The 22,827-nt window shown below is 35.2% G+C and overlaps 1 protein-coding gene across 1 annotated transcript in view; it reads right to left on the reverse strand.

Moving 5' to 3' along the window:
• Positions 1 to 22,827, reverse strand: part of LOC106874294 (dol-P-Man:Man(5)GlcNAc(2)-PP-Dol alpha-1,3-mannosyltransferase) — a 38,286-nt gene that overhangs the window by 15,125 nt on the left and 334 nt on the right. The window contains exons 2-3 of the mRNA XM_052970613.2: positions 12,925 to 13,024; positions 11,202 to 11,349 (exon numbers count right to left, since the gene is read on the reverse strand). Of these exons, the coding sequence (XP_052826573.1) occupies positions 11,202 to 11,349; positions 12,925 to 13,024 (248 nt within the window). The remainder of the gene's footprint in view (positions 1 to 11,201; positions 11,350 to 12,924; positions 13,025 to 22,827) is intronic.

Below are 22,827 nucleotides of genomic sequence, written 5' to 3' on the forward strand. Positions count from 1 at the left end.
TAGGCTTGCAAAGAATAAGTCCTGGGGGTCGATTTGCTTGACTAAAGGCGGTGCTCCAGCATGGCTGCAGTCAAATGACTGAAACAAGTAAAAGAGTAATATTTAGAAAATAGTTAAGGCAGCAAGCTGATAGAATCGTTAACATGCTAGGCAAAATGCTTAACAGTATTTCGTCCATGAGTTCAAATTCCACTGAGGTTGACTTTGCCTTTCATCCTTTCAAGGTTGATGTAATTGACTTAACCCCTCCACCAAAGTTGCTGGCTTTTTGCCAAAATTTGAAATGAAATTGATATTTAGAAAATAGTTAAGGTAGCAAGCTGGCCAAATTGTGGGCATGTTGAACCTGTCTTTATGTTTTGAGTTCAAATGCTGCCAAGGATAACTTTGTCTTTCATCCTTTCAGGGTTGATAAAATAAGTATCAGCTGAACACTCGGGTTGATGTAATCGACTTACCCCAATTCTCGAAACTGCTGGCCTTGTGCCAAAATTTGAAACCTATTTTTAGAATAGCTTTCAATATTCAAACATCCCCATTTTGACAATGCTTCACAATTTAAAGTTGCCTTGGCACCGTAGACAGGAGTCTTCTGCTATAGTCTCAGGTTAACTGAAGCCTTGAAAGTGGATTTAGTGAGTGGAAACTGAACAAAGTCCATTACATATATATATATATATATATATATATATATAGGTTCAAAAAACACAAAAAACAACAAAGTGAGGATGTGATACGGATAGTGTTATTGGACGCTCAGGAAAGGAAGGAGAGAGAGTATGATGTTTCGGGCGGAACCCTTCGTCGGAAAGACAGAAAGTTCGGAGAATGGAAAACCGGAGGAAGAGCAAAATGGCACCGATGCCCACGAGGTTACATTGTGAAAGGACCGGAAGAGGAGGTGGTGGGGGTAAAGTTCTTTCTAAGACAGGAGAGTGAAAAGGGAGGTGAATATCTGTGCGTGCGCGAGAGTCTGCGAGTGTGTGTGTGATAACAGAACGTGTGCGTGCGTATGTATGTGTGTGTGTGTGTGTGTACATGGTTTGGTGGTTTATCTGTTAGTGTGTATGTGTGTTTGTGTGTGTGTGACGTAGTGGAAGGAATTAGTAGCAGGAATAGTTAGTGGGTGCTTATGGACAATAATAGTTAGTGGTGGGTCAGCAGGCAGTTATTGAGTATGTGTGTTCGTGTGTGTGTTTGTGTGGGGTTGTAGGTGTTGGGTACGTGTGCGTGTGTGTGTGTATTTTGTACGTGCGCGTGTGTGTATGTGTATGTTTTTGTGTGTGTTTGTGTGTATGTGTATGTTGTGCATATGTGCGTTGCTGTGTACGTGTGTGCGAGCGTTTGCTATTGTATGTATGTGGGTGTGTGCGTGTGTGTGTGGGAGGGGTTGTGAGTGTTAGGTACGGGTGCGTGTGTGTGTATGCGCGTGTGTGTTTATGTGTGTCTGTATGTGTCCGTGTGTGTATATTTTTTGTGCGTGCGTGTCTGTGTATATTGTGTATGTTTTCGTGCGTGTGTGTGTGTTGTGTATGTGAGTGAGTATTGTGTATGTGAGAGGTGTGTGTGCGTGTGTGCATGTGTATGTGTGTGTGCGTGCGTATGTGTGTGAGAGCGTAAGGATGTGTGCCAGGTATGTGTGTTATTTTGTGTGTGTGTGTGTGCATGTGTATGCGACTGTGTATGTACGTGTATGTAGGCGTGCGCGTAGAGAGAGAGAGAAAGAGAGAGAGGAGGGAGGGGGAGAGAGAGAGAGAGAGAGAGAGAGAGAGAGAGAGAGAGAGAGTGGGAGAGAGAAAATATAAAAGGGATAAGTTATCCTGGTGGATACTGTATTGTCTCTCAAATTGGTTCAGATGCTGGTTATCCACAATAGTCCATTATATAGTACTAAAACTTAGAAAAAGATACTTGACAAAATTGCAATGACTAGAATGCATAATTGCATACAATGCAATGTGCAGTCACTGCAGTCGAAACACATGTAGGTTAGATGTATATGCTGTAGAAAACATTTAAATAAAGAAGTTTTGGGATGTGAATAAAATCTCCACTCTCCTCTTTGTTATCAATGTTATCAGTGGTGGGTAAACTTTTCAGAGTAAGGGCCACATCAGTGGACCATGAAAATCAAAGGGCCACACCTTTTAAAATCATGTGGTGCACTTTAGAATAATGAAACATACAGACATCATGGTTAATAAAAACAAACAAATTCATAATCCAGCACAAGCAATTTGATGGGGTAAATGTTTCTGGTCACAATTCTGCTTTACAATTCTTTTGAAGTCTGGCACAAGGTCACTGGTAGAAACTCTCATTACAGCATTTGAGTTTGTGTCTGACACCATGGACCTGTTCTTGGACTTATTTATCTTCATGCAGGAAAAACTCTGTTCACAGATGTAAGGGAAACCAAAAATAAAGAATAATCTGGCACCAGAATTTCTTAAACACAGAAAGCATTGAAAAGAGAGTGACTTGTAAAACTCTACTAATGGTAGGGAGTGAAAGAGTTCCTTCAATGAATGATCTGATTGAAATGTCTATCAATTCAAGCTGTAATTCATCAGGTGCTGCATCAATATCAGCAGAAAAAGAAGTTAATAAGTTGAATTTAAGTTCAATCTGTCTGAAATCCTCAAACCTTATTTGAAACTCTTCAGTCAAACTTCTCAATTGATCTTTAATTTTTGAACACACATTTGCAGGCACTTTCTCCTTTCCCAACAATGAAAAATGGGTGAACTTGTCCTCACTTGCTTGCCTTGAAAACAAGGATAATTTTGCTTGAAAAGATTTGATATGCTTAAATATTTCATGAGTCAAATGTTCCTTTCTCTGCAATTTCACATTTAGCTAATTCAACTTTTCAAAAACATCAGCTGCTAATGAATAACATACAAAATCTATACTTGCATCCCCCAGCTGTTGAGTCAATTCCTCACTGATTATTTCTGTGTCACATGACAGTCCTCCTTGATAATGAAATGTGTTTGAATCTACCTTTCATTTCTGGGTATACAACACTTGCACAATCCATTATGCATTGTTTTATTAACTCGCCATCTGAGAATGGTTTGTTATGTCTTGAAATTTGGTATGCCACCATAAAACTTGCCTTCAACGCAGTATTGTAAATTGATGATTGCTTCTTAAATAGAGTTTGTTGCTTGTTCAATTTTGCAACATATTCCACAGCCTTTTTCTTCTGTTCTTCATTGGTTATGTTATGTCCAAGATCCCCATGTTTTGTTTGATAGTGCCACTTCAAATTGTACACCTTTAACACAGCAGTTGTCTCTGCTTTATTCTTAGAACTGATGAAGAAATACTTGTGTATCCATTCTTCATTAAATGCATGGCACTCATCCTCAATTTTACATTTTTTAGGAGGCATTATTTGTAGGGTGGAGAGATCACGTTGTTGTGCAGGTGACTATCAACAATAACTGCACATGCACAATATCATATGCATGCGCAAAAAGTATGTAACCAGTGGAAAATGGGGTGGCACTGAAAAAATTAGCCTAGGTTCAAGCACAAACATGTTGACTTTCACAAAAATTTATTGATTTTTTTTCCTAATTTGCTGCAGGCTTCCGCTGGTCACACAGAACCCCACAAAGGGCTACAGTTTGCCCTGTTCTATATCTATAAATTTCCTCTATGCATGGCCAAACCGCTGGATCAATCTGTAACAAATTTGGCATGAAGGTTTTACATTACTCAGGGAAGGTTCTGGAGCGGGGACAAATTTTAGCCCTTGCCCATATAGGAGGCTATAAACCCCCACCCCACGACCCTTCTGCATGTTCTCACCCGGCCACCAAATTTTAAATTTTTAACTTTTTCTCAAATTTTTATTTTCAATCTATGGGGAAAAATATTGAGATTAAGAATATGGAAAAAACAATTTTTAATTTCAAATTTTCAATGAAGAACTCCAAAACTGATCCATACACCCCTTGCCACCCCATCCTGTTATCTAAAACTGAAAATGAACTAGTAAAATTCACAGCTAAATGTCTGGAAAATTTCTGTGTTTGTGTGTGCGCATGCACAACTTCTACAGCTTATGCAAATGAACAGAGAAAGTATATGTCAGTTTTGTTTTTTTGCTTTAAAGGTAAATGATTCTGATAGAAGCAAACATGATATTGAATAATTCTCCGTCATACATCTATGACACCACCTCTTTTTTTTTAATTAAAGGTAAATGCTTTTTAATTGTGATAATGAAACAAGAGGTTTAGTCCTTACCACCAAAATTAATTTCTCTTGCAAAAGAGAGGGTGGCATTTTCTGTTTCAATATTTAATTAGAAGAGAGAATAAGTTGTTACCAAAAAAGCTTAAAACTTTACTAACTTCACCGATCTGTCACTGAACCAGGATTTTAATTTCATTTGATACACACTTTCCTTTCATTTATATGGAGAATTGCAAACATGGCATATAAAGATAACTTATTTTAATAGAATTTTTATGAGTACATTTCCGTAAATAGTTTTTTTGCGCACTACCCATCCCCCTGACACCTACACATATATGCACATGGACGAAGTCCCATATTGGAAGTATGTATTTTTTTATTTTGGAATGAAGAACACAAACATAGGTGCTGAGCCAGTGACTAAACTTGTGTGATATAATATTGTTTCACTTTTATTCTTTCACTTTTAATTCTAATGTGATAACACTAAGATCATCTCATTTTACACATTTACCGTTCAATTACCAGTTAATAATTATTGCAGCAGTTGCAAGGCTGTAAGATATTTACAGTTACATATTAATCTTTAAATTAATATTTAATATATGTGCTTAATATATATATATATATATTAAGAAATTTATCTATAACTAGCATAAATACCCGGCATTGCCCGAGTTAAAGAGAATAATGAAATCTAAAAACGCTGTCTAGACTACGCAACCTTCAACTGTTAGTAGCTACGATACAATATTTCTACATTAATAACTCTCCAATCCATGCCAGCATGGAACATAGACATTAAGTGGAATGCTAGAAGAAAGTTTTCAACTCATATGTATATAAAGTAAATACACGTAATTCAGAAACACGTTTTGTGTATTTTATTTCGTAACCACACAAACAGGTACAGATTATAAATAATGAAAGGCCAATTTTGGTGATTCATTTGACAGAGGTAGTAGAGAGACAATGCGATGATAAATCTGAGGTTGGATCTTGAAAGTTTGGATGAATGCTGCCTCAGTTAAATCTCTTGTGGTTCCAAATGATGTCATCTGTAGTACAGCGTCGTATTGTCTAATTTTGTTTTGCAAATGTTAGGAGTCTTGGTCAGTTGATGATAACAGTTTCTTCAATAGCTCTGGAGGTTGGGGATTGTGGAATTGTTGGGAATGTTTTTAACTTTGGTGTTATATGTATTGCTTGAATTTCTTTGACATATGAAATATATGCATTTTCACTGGGTTTGTAAAAGAGGGTTGTGTAGTTCTCGAGTTTTAGGGATTCACACAGACACACATTCTCATCTTTATATATAGATATATATATACACACCCAAACACACGTATATATATGTATATCAATATAAATATATGAAAGTCAATGAAGTTTCGTAAAAGAAGGTGATCATGTACATACTTTCTTGCTGTTGTGATTATAACACCTCGTTGTAAACAATGTTCCTTGTTTTCCCTTGTGGAGCATATGCAAATAGGTTTTTTTTGCTGCCCACTCTTGAGCAGCTAACATACAGTTGTCCATGTGAGAAGCAGGGCTCTTCCAAGAGAAGACCAGCTACAGACAGTGCTCATCTGTTATGTTCGGGTTAAAATTTCATCAACATCAAAAATATATGAATTTTCATGGGAGTTATGGCCGTTATGCATAGAATATAATTTCCAAATTGCAGACAAAATTTACAATCGATAAATGTCTTAGAACAACCAGTCTCTCATCTGGGAAGGCCTTGAAATCAATGTTACCAACTGGGGACTATGTGTGTCGCAATGATAATAAAAAGACTCAAAGGAGGTTTGCAACGAAATAATTTTACTCAACACTTTGCAAGTGAATCAGTGGAGACAAAGATGCGTCTCATTTACTTGACAATTTATGCACCACATTGCAAAATCACAATGTAAGTATATCTGAAAGGGTAGTCTTACACTGTTGTACCGTTGAATTACAAATAATGCTCATCTGTTATGTTCGGGTTAAAATTTCATCAACATCAAAAATATATGAATTTTCATGGGAGTTATGGCCGTTATGCATAGAATATAATTTCCAAATTTCATAAAGATCCATTCAGTACTTTTGACGTAGTTTTGGATAAGAAAACAAATTACTAATGTGTGTGTTTGTGTGCATGTGTATGTGTGTGATGGGTGTATATATGTATAGATATCTGTATGCATGTATATATATGTATATATGTGTACATATTACATGTACATCTATATATATATACATCTACACATATGTATATATATATATATATATATATATATATATATATATATATATATATACATGTATGCATATAGATCTATATGTATATATATATCTATACATATACGTGTACATATACATCTATATATATACATATACATCTCTCTCTCTCTCTCTGAAAGTATCTGTCATTACAGTATCGAAATGTGATTGTTTCAGTTGGTGGAATAGTTTCATTTTGAAAGTGAAAATATTTGACATGAGTGTATTTGTTTCACTTTTGACACGTAATACTTAAATAGTGGAGGAGATATTATGTTGCCGTGGGCTCGAACTCTGCAAGAAGTTAAAAATTTTTTTGGACTAAAACACAACTGGAACCCTAAGTAAGGCATCTGTAAAATTTGAATGAAATTGGTTGCGTAGTTCTCGAGTTTTAGGGATTCACACACACACACACAGACAGACACACATTCTCATTTTTATATATATAGATAATTATTGTGGCATTTATCATTAAACTAGCAGTTCGTACATGTGCTTCTAGTTTGTTAATTTGCTTATATTTGGTTCATTTACACTGCATACAATAATAAAGACATGCAACTGTTTACAAAATAGAGATTAATGTATAATTTTTTTAACTCACTTTTATTTATGTTTATCCTATTTGATATGTGTTAAAAGTGTATAAATTTTGAATTTAGTTTATAACTGTATAATTTTTGTCTGTTTTTTTAAAATTTGCTCAATTTCATTGAAACAGATAGTTCATTCTGGAATACCCTGTATGGTGTAGCATTGTTAGTTGTTGTGTTGGTCGAGTAAATATTAAAATCAAAGGTCTTCTCACTGTAAACATCCCACCTTTTGGTTAAGCATATTGTATCAAGGAGTATATTATCCAAAATGTATCTGTCCTTTATGGGCATGGCTATGTGGTTGAGAAGTTTGCTTTCCAACCATGTCGCCTTGGGTTCAGTCCCATTGTGTGACACATTGGGCAATTCTCTTTCATTACAGCTCTGTGCCAACCAAAGCCTTGTGTATTACATAATTGCCATTACTGTATTGATATATAAAATAACACATGCAACTCACTTATTATTGTCATCTATACATATAAAATTCTTTGTCTCTCTGTTTGTCTGTTTCCAATGCATTCTCAAATGGCTCCACCATATCAAATCAAATTTTACAAGGTAATAGTATCACACCCGAGTGTCAAAATGTAATTTGTTTTCATTTCCATTAAAACAACATAACCTTTTATAGAGATAATCTTTCTATAGTCAAATATAGTACAGGATATTTTATACCATGACCATGACATCACATTCTACATATGAGTATGTATGTGTCTGTCAGTGTATGAGTGCGAGTGTATGAGCGTGCATGTGTGTTTCCGTGTTTGACGACAACATCACCTTTTGTATATGAGTGTTTATGTGCTAGTATATAAGTGTGTATGTGTCTGAGTGTGTGTGTGTGTTTAATATGTATGAGATAGTAAAGGACATTTTATACCACGATGACATCACATTTTGTATATGAGTGTGTATGTGCCTGTGAGTATATGTGTGTGGGTGTATGAATGTGTATGTCTCTGACTATGTGTGTGTGTTTCTGTGTTAGGTACGTCATTAAACAGACAGCTACATCTACACATACATATACACATGTGACGACTGACATGTGTGAATGTATGTCTTTTTGTGTCTCTCTTACTATATGTGACTGTATGTGAGAGTGTATGTGTGTGTATCATTACATTTTGTATGTGTGTGTGTGTGATTGCAGCCATGCTGGAGCACCGCCTTTTTTTAGTCGAGCTAACTGACCCCAGGACTTATTCTTTGTAAGCCTAGTACTTATTCTATCAGTCTCTTTTGCCAAACCGTTAAGTTACGGGACGTAAACACACCAGCATCGGTTGTCAAGCGATGTTGGAGGGACAAACACAGACACACAAACATATACATAAACAAATACACACACACACACACATATATATATATATATATATATATACATATATACGATGGGCGGATCTTTTTTAAAACGGGGGCCACATTTTTCATTAACGAAACACTTTGAAACTTGGAACACTGGTAGAATGTGTCATATAAAACATCTTTTTCTCTTAGTCTTCTTAAAAAAAACAGAAATCCATAAGTTATTCCATGTGAAAGTTGTCGTATTTCTGTAATTTCAACCAATCACTGACGTCCATTCAGCCGATATACATTAAGTGCCGACTACATAAACAAACGATTCTGAAACAATTAACCCTAACCCTAACCCTAACCCTAGGGTTAGGGTTAGGGTTAGGGTTAAAGCAAATTTAAAATGAAAAAAGCAAATAAAACGAAGGTATGGAGATTACGCTTTACGTTGTTTAATCACCCAAAAGAGTAAATATAAACAACTGAATACTTGTCAGTGATTGGTTGAAATTATCGAAATAAGACAATTTTTTACATGAAATAAATTCGAATACAAAAATATTTTTCTGTTCTATAACACAAAATAGATAAGTATACGAAGTTTGAAAGTCTTTCCGTACCAAAAACACTACGTAAAACATTAATGAAAAATGTGGCCCCCGTTTTAAAATAGATCTCAATGGGCTTCTTTCAGTTTCTGTCTACCAAATCCACTCACAAGGCTTTGGTCAGCCTGAGGCTATAGTAGAAGACATTTGCCTAAGGTGCCATGCAGTGGGACTGAACCCGGAACCTTGTGGTTGGTAAGCAAGCTACTTACCACACAGCCACTCCTACGCCTATGTATGTTATTAAACACACACATACATATACATGTGACAAGAATGGCTGGAGGTGAAACTTTTGACAAAAAACAATTAGGTGGCAGGTCCAAGGTATATCAAAATACACATCTACCATTCAATTAACAGTTCATAATTATTGCAGCAGTTGCAAAGTTGCAAGGAAGTTACAATTTGCTTATATTTGGTTAATTTACACTGCATACAAAAATACAGACATACTACATACATACAACTGCTTACAAAATAGAGATTAATGTATACTTTTTCTATGTTCAAAATTTTGAAAAAATTATGCCACCAAAGAAAAAATGTAATCTCTCCAGAAACACCTATAGAGCAAGGAGGAGTGCAGAAAACCAAAGGCAAGAGTCTCAAGAGATACAGAACATGAGACTTTCTCAAGATCAGCAAAGGCATGCTGCAGCACGTCTGATGGAGTCTCAAGGAGAGAAGGGACATGACACTTTCCAAACACATGCTGCAGCATGTCAAATACAGTCTCAAGAGAGAAGGGAGAGGAGACTTTCTCAACATCAGCAAAGGCATGCTGCAGCATGTCTGATGGAGTCTCAAGGAGAGAAGGGAAATCAGGCTTTCCTCAAGATCAGCAAAGGCATGCTGCAACACTTAATGCTGAATAATTAAAACAACATTTAGCATGCCAGATTACACAGAGGTCCAATAGAAAAGCTCTCAGAAACAGATCATGTACAAATTTGTTCTTCATAACACATAGTGCTTCTTTCAGATATGATCCATCCCATTCTTGTAAAAATGATAATTCTGTCCAAATTGGTGTGCTAAACTCAAATTGTCGTTTATGCAAAGCTTTAAAATTTACTCCACAAATGTTTTGTCATTAATGCTGCACTTTCCTGTATCACCTGTTTCGACATAACTGTAATATATATTTTATTTTATTTTACTTGTTTCAGTCTTTTGACTGTGGCCATGCTGGAGCACCACCTTTTAGTCGAGCAAATCGACCCCAGGACTTATTCTTTAGAAGCCTAGTACTTATTCTATCGGTCTCTTTTGCCGAACCGCTAAGTTACGGGGACATAAACACACCAGCATCGGTTGTCAAGCGATGTTGGGGGGACAAAGACAGACACACAAACACATACATATATATATACATACATACGACAGGCTTCTTTCAGTTTCCGTCTACCAAATCCACTCACAAGGCTTTGGTCGGCCCAAGGCTATAGTAGAAGACTCTTGCCCAAGATGCCACGCAGTGGGATTGAACCCGGGACCATGTGGTTGGTAAGCAAGCTACTTACCACACAGCCACACCTACGCCTATATATATATATATATATATACAAACTATGCCATTATTAATCCTAAGCAATGCCGGGTATCTCTGCCAGTTATATATATATATGTGTGTGTGTGTGTGTGTGTGTGTGTGTATGCATGAATGTGTGTGTGAGCTTTACTGTCACCTTGTCTTGACATCAAATGATAGTTGTAAATGAGCATCAGTGTCATACAAGCAGCATCCTTCATTTCCAATTTTCTTTGAAAATGTGTCTGGCTATAGTGAAATATTAACTGACTTGGAAACAGGTGAGGGTTGGCGACAGGAAGGGTATCCAGTCACAGAAAATCTGCCTCGACAAATTCTGTCTGACCCATGTTAGCATGGAAAAGTGGATGTTAAAACAATGATGATGATGATGATGATATGATGATAATAATGATATGATGATGATGATGAAGATGATGATTGGTTGAGGTAAAAGTGAAATGTTTTACTATATTTAGTTTTCTTTAGCCTTCAAATTTTATACTAGGGCAATTCAGTTGTTCTTCTCTCATATAAATGGTTGTTAATTTAAGCTAGTCTTAGAAATTCTATGTCCGAATAATTTTACTGTAAAAAAACTCCAATAAATTGGGTAGAAAAGCTACACACATACAAAAACATTTATATAAAATCTTTACTCACTCGTTTTGATTGCCTGTAGATATCAAAGACAACAAGTAGTGTAACTAGATAAATAGCAGCAAATATATACTGTGCCAGACGGATGTTAGTCCCCTTCTCTGTGAGGTGATATAACCCTAAGAATATATAAACAAATCCAGCAGGGTATCTGAAACACAGATAAACATTTCTATGTTAAAAGCTATACAAAATACAAAATAAGAAATGAAAGATAATTATATACAGAATACTAAAAAAGTTAAAGGATGGACTGACTTAGAGGAAGAGAAGGTGACAATGACTCATACTAGGTTTACTGGCAACATTCTTAGCTATTATGTAGAATAGTGTTGTTGCATAAACTTTTTCTGTCATTTTGGCCGTTGATAAAACTTTTTGATGATCTCAACTTCATCAACTCTAACAAGATCCTGAGAATTTTCTTTGGGATTAAATTAAGTTGGCTAAGTTTACTATCTGTGGCCTTCATTCAGGAGGATCCAGTCATATTTCATGGTGCTTCTGACTTGTACTTCTTAGGCAAATGCTCTACTTTTTGGTATCTAGATTGTTTGCAACTTTGCATAGCAATCCAAACCTCTGCACAGCTCTATTTCAGATGGCAAGGATACATCCTGTCCACACCAGTTTGTGTCCATGGTAACACCCAAAATTTTAAGTTGCTTCTTCATAGACAGTTTAGAATTGCAAGGGTTAAATTTAAAGCTGAATGAACTTTTTATTGCTAGCTTACACTTTGACGGTTCAAATGTCTTAGATATAGTATGCCTTAAAATATATTGTGTTGAGATGTAAGTAACCTAGCATTCAATGTAGAGGCCATCAAGTTGCACTGTCTGAAGCCATCTATCTGCCAGTTCTTTGATCCCATGTTGATACCAGTTCTTGTCCTTTGTAGCAAAGAACTCTTTCACTGAAACCTCCACCTGCTCTTGGTTGATGAAGCATTGTGAATGCAAGCAGTGAGCTATGGATCAGAACAAGTAATAATCCAAGGGAAATATTTTTCCACAATCCTAATGTGCATAAGCAGTGGTTAAGCAAGGACCAGCTTCCAGAATCTGTTGCCAAGCACGGGTGTTTTGAATACATGGTGAAGCTTTGCATCTGGTGGAATTATGAAGGGATAATTCACTATGAGTTCATTCTGGATGGTCAAACTATCAATGCCAACCTGTGCTCCAAACAACTGGAACAGATGTATGCCACTGTGTGGCAAAAATACCTGGCATTGGTTAACAGAGAGCAAGTTCTTCTGCAGCAAAACACAACCTCTCATAACTCTTGAACAACCCAGAATAAACTCCAGGAATTTGAGGGAATGGAAATGATACCACACCCAGCATATAACCAGGACCCGGCTCCCTCAGATTATTACTCATTCCGATCCATAGCTCACTGTGTTTGCAATGCTTCATCAACTAAGAAGTGGAAACTTTAGTGAAGGAGTTCTTTGCCACAAAAGACAAGAACTAGTATCAATATGGTATCAAAGAACTGGCAGAAAGTGGTGCAACATGATGACCTCTACATTGAATGCTAGGCTGCTTTTTGTTGTAAAATAATGAATAAAGCAAATAAGTTATCAAAATATTGCTAAACTTTTGACTCAACACAATAAGATGAAATGAGCACAGGTTTGATCTAGATTTACTTGAGCAGTTTTGACCTGGGGCTAAGCAACAACAAAATAGATATCAGTAACATTTAGTAAAGAACTTACACCAGAGGTCCAGTGTCCCCTTTTAATTTTGTATAGTCATATGTGCCATTTACAACACCTTCAACTTCTTGCATATATGCTCGCCAGTCAATTTCTGTATCTGAAGTAAATTAGAAATAAATGAATAAATACTTCATATTTTGCCAAAATTGTAATTATGCTAAGTCATTTTTGAATAATAGCCCAAATTGAATACTCATACATAAACCAAAATTATCCACCATATTTCTAACAACAACTTTATCATGCTTTCAATTCAATATCTCAAACACTCAACATGTTTATAAAACTAAAAAACAAAACAAAAGAAAAAACAGCACAGTGCCCATGAGTGTTGGAAGTTTTTCTCATGCTTGGAAATGTTGAACCATGGAATAAGCTACCTGTGTTTGTTGTTAACTGAGAAAACGGCATCCATTACGAATTCCATGCTTCCTGAAATTCACCGACATTACTACCGATATGCCTATGCACCCTTGTTCTTTATGACTCTTTTATGTTCGCTTTTCTCCATTTTAGTATTTTATTCTGTGTACTCTGCTTTCTAGCTTTTATTGTTGTCTTTCTCTACTTGAATTAGGCTAAATCTTCCAAGTTCTTTTACAGGGCTTAGAAAAACTGAAGAACCGCTGCAATAAATATCTGTGAATCTGAGAAGGGAATATGTTGGACAAAATCTTAATTAAGTGATCCTTGTGTATTTTCTTTTACTCAAAGCCAGGAACTTTTCAGTACCCCCTCATAAAGGCAACAAACTTTAATGGAAGTATGCAAGCTACCTGCCAAACAGTTGGGGGGAACATTCTAGGATGGTTAAAAGCTATAGAATGGTTGGCAAATTGAACCAAGTCATCTGCTAAGTCATCTAGGAGAATCTATGTTGTTTGTCTCAGTGAGTTGTTCTCTCCTACTCTTTTACTTTTAAGTAACACGTTTATGTCATACTTGACAAAAGGCACTCACCTTAACTTGTAATGTCAAGTAAAGCACATTAATTATATAGCCTCGGGCCGACCAAAGCCTTGTGAGTGGATTTGGTAGATGGAAACTGAAAAGAAGCCCATCGTATATATGTATATATATATATATATATATATGTATATATATGTGTGTTTGTTCCCCCACCATCGCTTGACAACCAGTGCTGGTGTGTTTACGTCCCCATAACTTAGCGGTTCGGCAAAAGAGACTGATAGAATAAGTACTAGGCTTACAAAGAATAAGTCCTGGGGTTGATCTGCTTGACTAAAGGCGGTGCTCCAGCATGGCCACAGTCAAATGACTGAAACAAGTAAAAGAGTAAAAGAGAATGATTTAAATTCTTTACACTACTTTCATATTATCCACTTTATATATAAAGTTATATACAGAAGATTACTAACTGTTAGTTTGTTGAAAATAATTCCATTTATTTATTGGATCATCATCATTGTTTAATGTCCGCTTTCCATGCTAGCATGGGTTGGACGATTTGACTGAGGACTGGTGAAACCGGATGGCAACACCAGGCTCCAATCTGATTTGGCAGAGTTTCTACAGCTGGATGCCCTTCCTAACGCCAACCACTCAGAGAGTGTAGTGGGTGCTTTTACGTGTCACCCGCACAAAGGCCAGTCAGGCGGTACTGGCAACGGCCACGCTCAAAATGTTGCATTTTATGTGCCACCCGCACAAGAGCCAGTTCAGGGGCACTGGCAACGATCTCGCTCGAAAATCCTATGAAGGCCAGTCAGGCGGTACTGACAATAAACTATTAGCAAACTTAATCAAACTCTAGTGTGGTCATTGTTTACATGTACAACCTACCTCACATTGTGAATAACCTAAGAAGAATATATGATTAGCCATCATACCAAATCAGTAAAGTGGACTGAACACGTGAAAGTAATTATTTTGACTGAGAATACAGCACAGCCCCAATACCTCATTGAATCAACCAGCTATGATTCTCATTAAATTTCATTTCATATTTTATTTTCTGTCTTTTATCTCCTAAATATAATTAAGTGTAGGCATAGTTCAGTAGTTAAGAAGTTCATTTTGCAATCAAATGCTTTTGGGTTTAGTATCATCAAGTGGCACATTGAGCAACAGTCTACTTTTATATCCCCAGATTGTGAGAGTATCTGATAGACAAAAACTGTAAGGAAGCCTGTTATATGTATATACGTTCATCCATACATATGTACATACACAATGTGTGTGTTTGTGTGCATGTGCATCTTTGTCTCTCACTGCTCTCATTGGCTTTGGTATATTTATGTCCCTGTGACTCAGAGGTTTAGCAAAATAAAACTGATACAATAAGTACAAGACTTAAAAATAAGCACTAAAATTGATATGATTGAACTCTTCGAGATAGTGGCCTGCAATCCAGTAACAATATGGTCACAGCCCAATAACTGAAACAAGTAAAAGAATAACAATAATTTTATTTGAAAAATTTTGTATATAAATCTTATTCAGCTATTTAAATTCAGTTTGCGTATTATCACTCATTTGCATAATGAGTGATTTAGGTCATGGATCAATAATATAGTGGAACCTTATTGGGATAACAGTGGCAACACAAGAGAACAACAGAAGTAGTTACATGATTATGACAATTCACAAATGATTATAAAATAACGAAAAAAATTAATATAATTGATTCTATTTGATGCTGATGATGATGGTGGCAGCAGTGGTGGTGACAGTGATGATGATGAAGACAATTATGATTTAAAAAATTGCTCATTATCATAATTAAAGCACTTTGTAAATTGGGCAACAGTTGATAAAAAACTTCATTCTTTTGCTTTGCAACAATATCAGGGGCTTTGTGGAAGCCTTCTTACATAGTCTGTAAATAGTTGTTTTACTTTTTATTTTGAGATATAATCAACAAGGTGTTCAATATTTTAAAATTTGCAAAAGAAAAATCAATAGCAATTAGATGTTACCCATTTTATGATGCATCTGCCATATTTTCTAAATATATGAATGAATTTACTTACAATTTCTGACTTAGTAAACACAGTTTTAAACAAATGAACAAAACTGATTGGTTAAGGTGCAGGCTTGGCTGTATGGTCAAGAAGCTTGCTTTGCAACCATGTGGATTTGGGTTCAGTCCCACTACATAACACCCTGCGCAAGTATCTTGTGAGTGAATTTGACAGTGGAAGCCCATCATATATGTGTGTGTGTGTGTTAGTGTTTGTATTTGCTATCCTCCACCCTAGCTAAATAATCAGTGTTGGTTTGTTTCTGTTGTCATAACTTGGCACTTCAGCAAAAGTACCAGGCTTAAAAAATGAGTACTGGGGTTCATTTGTTTGACTAACCCTTCAAAGCAATCAGTACCCTAGGATGGTTGCAGTACAATAAGTAAAACAGGTAAAAGATGAAAAACATTTTTTTAATTTAAGGGTTTCCAACAGAGCAGGACAACTTTAACACTTTAGCATTTAAATGGCCATATTCAGTCTCTCACACCTACCCATATTCAGTCTCTCACAACCTATCCCGAGAGGATGTAAAACGATTGTAATTGACAGCATACATGTGGATGGTAGAATTGACAGCCAGAAGTGTCACCTTGTGATTGATCTGGCCTCGGAGCAGACTTTTGTGAGATCCGAGATGTTACAGCATCAAGACCTACCAGAGTCATCACAGCAGTTGTGTGGTGCTACCAGGCATTGTACTGAACTGAGAGAACCGGTTGATGTCCTGATTGAAATTGCAGAACAAAAGGTCATACTTCCAGCATATGTGGTGGAGATGGAGTATCCTTGTCTCTTAGGTATGGACTATTTGGCGTCTACAGGGTGTCAACTGGACTTCTGCTCAATGAAGCTTTGGGTGAAAGGAAGATTAATCCCTGTCAAGGAGGTAGAGTGGACTATTGCTGCTGGTGAAATGAAAGTGTTACGAATGACAATGATCCCACTGAAATTGGAACTGCTGCTCCAGTGTAGTGTGAAGCACTGTATTGACACAAGAGATCATTGCCCAATCGAGCAACCAGCTCGGAGGATGGCACCAGTGCAGCACAAAGAAACGGAACATTCTGAAAGAGAAGTCAATACAGAAAGATGTCTGTGAGATAAAAGAAACAAGTCAGAATTGCAAACTGTTCGCCAAAACTTTGTAGGGGAGACCAAATCTTTCCACAAAGTCAGAGAAAAGTATACACAGCAGTTTCAGGAACATGATAGGAAAAAACTTGAACCAGAAAATTGATCTTTTAATGAAATAAAATGGGAAACTAAAAGAACAAGTGTTCTCACTGAACAGTGACAACAATCGACTGTCAGAAAGTAAATTTCAGCTGATCTGGGAAATTAATGAACTAAAGGCAAATATGTTACAAAAAAGAAAAAAAGACCCAAGAAATTAACAAACTAAAGGCGAATATCTTACAAAAAAAAAAAAGAGAGACCTGGAAAATAAATGAACTAAAGATGAATATCTTCCAAAAAAAGAATGAACAGGATGCAAATTTGAACACTGCTCTGTGGTTTTGCAAGCAAAGATGAAAAAGATAATTATTTGTGATCACATAACTGTTTATAAAGCATAGGCAGTATAATTTTCGTGTGCTTCTTACTGTGTGAGTGAACTATAAATACTACTATTGAACATGTGAGTTTAGCTTTTATGTAGCCAAAGAAATGGTAAGTAAGCCCGAAGATTGACTTTAACCCAAAATATCTCAGTTTTTTGAAAAGCAAACTATACTTTATTTGTGTTCAAATGAAAGATCTCCACCAGATATATCTTTTCTTGCTGACCCCATAAATATATATTAAAGAGAAAACAAGTTATGCAGCTTTCAATAATTGTCAGTTGTAAATATGTCATGCAATTACAAAGATACTTAAATGATAATTTGTCAATACAAGGCAAACAGAAAATCCAGCCTATAATTGTTTTGTTTCTTAGTTGACCTTTTCTCCTAATTCATTTGGTTCCTCATTGCTCATAGTTAGTGCTTTATATTTTTTTTTATTATTGCGCTCTTTAAAAAAAAAAATTTTTCTGATAAATGTTAATTAAAAAATTATTTCTACATAGGCAGATTTCATAATACTCAATGTAAAGAAAGTGCCATTCAATTTACAATTTCTAACGAAAATGAATAGGCATCAATTATTGATCAATAAGAAATGAAATATAAAAAAAGTAAGCAAAATTTATTAGAATAAAAAGTGCAAGCAAGGAATAACATTATTCTTAAGTATTTAATAAACCTGGCAAAATACAGGATAAGAAGCAAGCCTAAAATAAAAGAAAAGAACTTAAAATATTGCCGCTAAAATAGAATTTGAATGGGTTGCCAATTAAATAAAGTATTCAAATAAGCAAGCCATTCAATATTGATCAATCATCTTTCATCCAAATTATTTCATTATTGCTAAGCTTGACTGTAAATAAATTTTAAATTATTTCAATATATGAAAATAAAGTGATAACTGCCATAATATTTTGTAACATTAGTAGTTAAAATCTTTTTTATATTTACTAAAATTTTTTACAAATGTAAAGAAAGTAGGTAACTAAATTGTCTGACTATAGTAAAATTTAAGCCTGTTTAAGTAATTGAATGTTTTCTTTGTTTATTTTTGGCAAATTATTTTACTTTACTTTAAAAATTTTAATTTTTAGTTAGTTAACTGTTTGTCAGTTCATTTTCCTGTTAGGTAAGTCGAAGTTTCCCTCAAATAAATGCAGATGTCATAGAGTTAATCATAATGAAAGAAAATAAAGATCATCTTTATAATATTGTATAAATAATAAGCAAAAATAAATCTCAATGTATCAAAAATCTTAAAGCAATTTTTGATACATGGGAATTTATGATAATACATCAGATTATTTTCATTGAATTTTACATTTACCTGCAGTATTTTAAAGCTCTTTTCTTTTATTTTAGGCTTACTTCTTGGGTGAAAGATGGTTGATCAGTATTGAATGGCTTCGCTTATTTGAATATTTTATTTAATTGGTAACCCATTCAAATTTTATTTTAGCTGCAATATTTTAAGCCCTTTTCTTTTATTCTGGTTACATATGTGAGACTCTACCATATATGTATTTCACATGCAGAATGATCCAGAGTTATTTTTCTTCTGCCATATTATTGGCATACATAATCAATGTTACTACATTCCTGCTATTTCTCTCTCTGTATATATATATTCCCCGATTCAGCAAGATACCTGCTCCTGTCCCCCTATCATACTTTCATATCCTTCATTACTATACTCGACTCAGTTGAGTAGTCTTGTTTTGTGAACACTTGGTGACCTCACCAGTGCTGGCTCATGGAATAAAGCACCCAGTATACTCTGTAAAGTAGTTGGCATTATGAAGGGCATTCAGCCATAGAAACCATGCCAAAGCAGACATTGGAGGTCAGCACAGTCCTCTGGCTTGTCGGTTCCTGTTGACCTATCAAACTGTCCGACCAATGCCAGTATGAAAAGGACATTAAATGATGATAATATCAAGTTATAAAAACAGTTTAACGTTAAACTGAAAAATTGCTCAATACATTTTAGTATTTATTAACTTTTGAAGTAAAAGGCTGACAGTAACTGTAAATTTTCAAGTTGCTCACTTTCATCAGACAGTTTGATAAAGACAAACTGAAACTTCAATGTCACTGTCAACTTTTTCCTTGTAAAATGAATACGTTTGTATATATATGTAAAAAGTAGGTCAAATAAACTAGAAGCATCACATTTGCCAGTTGACTCAAAAGATGAGATTCACTTCCACCTACACTGTCTTATTTTATGAAAATTTTGATCTTATTTGAATCATTTCAATGAAATTTAATTGATTTAATCTACTGTGACAGCTTTGTAGAATATAGTTATATCCAGAGCTGGATGTAAGTCTGTTAATCTGTTAATTAACAAAGCTGACATTTTTGTTAACAATTTAACTTTTAAGTGAACTTTTGAAAATCATTATCTGTTACATTTAACCCAAAAATTTCATAAAAAACAGTAAACATTTAAGAGTTTCTATTGCTTCCAGATTGTCTTAGTATATTGTATGTGTCGTTCTTTCAGCCTTTTTTAGGCTCTTTAAAATTTAAAACTATAAAATAAAAGACAAAAAACCCCATAGCTTTTGGGTTCTAAAGCCCTCAAAAAGGTCAAAAAAGCTGATTTTATAGTTTTGGCACTTTTTAACCCTTTAGTGTTTAAATTGGCCCAAACCTGTTTTATCTAATTCCTCTATGAAATCTTTAGAAGAATAAACGAATCCTGTTAGTGAATTCTCGTAGCTTTGAGATAATGTGAGGGCTATTCTTCCAGAAAGCACAGAACTGGAAGAAAAGCAAAATTAACTGGGGTAGATGTCAACAGAGAAAATATTGACTTCCATAAAGTGGAAAAAATAAATGGAGGGAAAAAATTTGTAAATATTTCAGTGTGAACACAAATAGCTGTTACGTGGTAGCAGGGCATGCTAGAAATAACAGCCAAATCTTTCCTTTTCTGGAAAAAGGAGCTGTTTATGTGTGATTTCGACATCAAATTTGATGAACACATGTAAAATAATCTGGAAAAGAAAAAAAGACCTGTTAAACAAAACCCACTTGATGGGAAAATTCGAGGTCCTCACCACCCTTCCCACCTTTCTTGTCCAGAAAAAAGTGGCTTGCATTGGGTTTAAAGGTCAGATACATTGAATGCACCTGAAAAAACTGTGGAAAAAAAATTATTCCACACCGAGGAATAAGATCTTGTATTGATTATACCTGTATTTCAATTAGTTCAAATTAAATTACCTCATCTTGAAAAGTGCAAAATTTTTGTTTGTTGCCATCTGGAATAATTTCAATAACAAATCAAACAGATAAGATGCATTAAGAATGTCAATTTTAGTGTTTATCCATAATGCACCTGTTAATTAAATTTATATGCCCATAAAAATCAAATTTACTCTACAAGATCAGCTAAAATTACATAACTACAAACCAGTGGTATATAAAGCACCCACTGACAAAATTTCAAATCTGTATGTAAAAAATTTTCAAAGTTACAAATATTGTGGACACCCCTCTTGAACCTGAATAATTCAAAATAACATGAACAAATAAGCATTACATTTGACAGATTAATATGAACACTACAGATGTTTTTAGGTGTCTTTTTTCTTACACACATAACATGGCTTTTGCTTGGTTGAGACGACACGTGTGTTACTTTGACATCATCATTTGATAAAATTTGTATATGGGGAGAAAAATATCAAAAAATGTGAGAGTGAGAACGAAACGAGGAGGGAAGTTTTGGGATGTGCTAGAAGCAACAGCCAGGTCTCCCTTCGATCAGACATTTTCCTCTGAAATTAACAATTTTTTTTTAAAACCGAAAATGTTTCTCACGGGTTTTAAGTGCGTAGTGAAAAAAACCGTCAAAATCATTTTGGACTGGGGTGGTAGGGGATTGGCAGGAGTGAAAAAAAAATATTTATAATTTTTTCCTTTTTTTTTTCATACAAAGATGCTTTCTGAAGACTGGTGAAAAACACTGGAAAAAATCCCCATCAAAATAGAGAAACTCCAACTTATGTGGGCCGTCTGGTCCGAAACTCCGCCCCTTCCAAAAAAGTTTGCCTACAAATTTCTTTTTAATCGTAATCTACACCGTTTGAAAAGTATTTCTATAAAATTTCATTAAACAATACCTATTTTCGAGAAAGTTACGAAGGGGAAAATGTTTTTCAACAAATCTTCATATACACTCAAGCTACAGGATATAAGCGATTATTTGGTGGAAGTTTCGTTAAAAAGGGTAATATTGTAAACATTAACCCATAATATCCATTTTTCTGGAAGTTATGAGGCAACAAAGTAAATGGGGTATTAAACTGTAGTTATGCCTTTTTTCAATAAAAGTTAACGTTAACTTCGGTTACATTTTCAAAGAATTAACGGATTAACAAAATCAACTTTTCGATTAACGGTGCCCATCTCTGGTGATATCCCTCTACATTCAGCTTTCAAATCCCACTGGAATCAACTTTGCATTTCATCAATCCAGTGTAGATAAGACTAATTATATGCTGGGAGTGATTTCCAATAAATATGAGACAAGGTAAGAAATTACTATTAGCAATAGTAATTTTGCATCGTTGAAGCCAGCATCTTTAAATAGGCATGTGATGCCTTTTGAAATGAAGCGCCCCATTTCTACCAAGAGTTCTAAACTTCCCTTTAAAGGTATATGGCTCAGAGAGAGAGAGAGAGAGAGAGAGAGAGAGAGTTCTGTTGGAGTATAAAAAGGGCACCGTGCAACAGGATTTTTAAACGTCAGTTAGTCAACATAACTCATCATTGAAATGAATTAAACGTTTAATTTTTTTTTCCTGCTATTATGTGGGAGCAGGTAAAACCGGATCGAGCACACCTATGATGAAAGAAAGTACTCAAGCGCCACTATCCCATCCTATATTAAGGCATGTTGCATGTAGGACAACACTGAAGTGTACACGTCTTTTTCCTTAAAGTAGGGTGATGATATTTGAGAGCGATTTGGCTGCTATTTCCAGCAGGTCGAGCTATCTTGTTTTCTCTTTGTAAGTGAGAGAGGTTACCCCTTTTTGGGGCACTTTGATGTCTCAAACAGAATTTTCGAACGAATTCTCGATTACCAATTTTCTATATTTCTTTTGCCGAAAACTTGAAACACAATTCCCCAACATCCTTCAAACTCTTGAATTGTTATTGATAGCACTCAACCTTTTTATGTGGGGTGTAGAATTAAAGAATTCGCCAAGCATATTTACAGATAAATGTTATCACTACCCTTCAGCTCTATTTCAACATAAAACAGAATGGTATTATTCTGGGTTCACTTTATTATCATCTGTGGTATCTCATCATGTTAAAGACAG

This window comes from Octopus bimaculoides, chromosome 9 (genome assembly GCF_046866305.1).
Source record: "Octopus bimaculoides isolate indiv1 chromosome 9, ASM4686630v1, whole genome shotgun sequence".
NCBI classification, from domain to species: domain Eukaryota; kingdom Metazoa; phylum Mollusca; class Cephalopoda; order Octopoda; family Octopodidae; genus Octopus; species Octopus bimaculoides.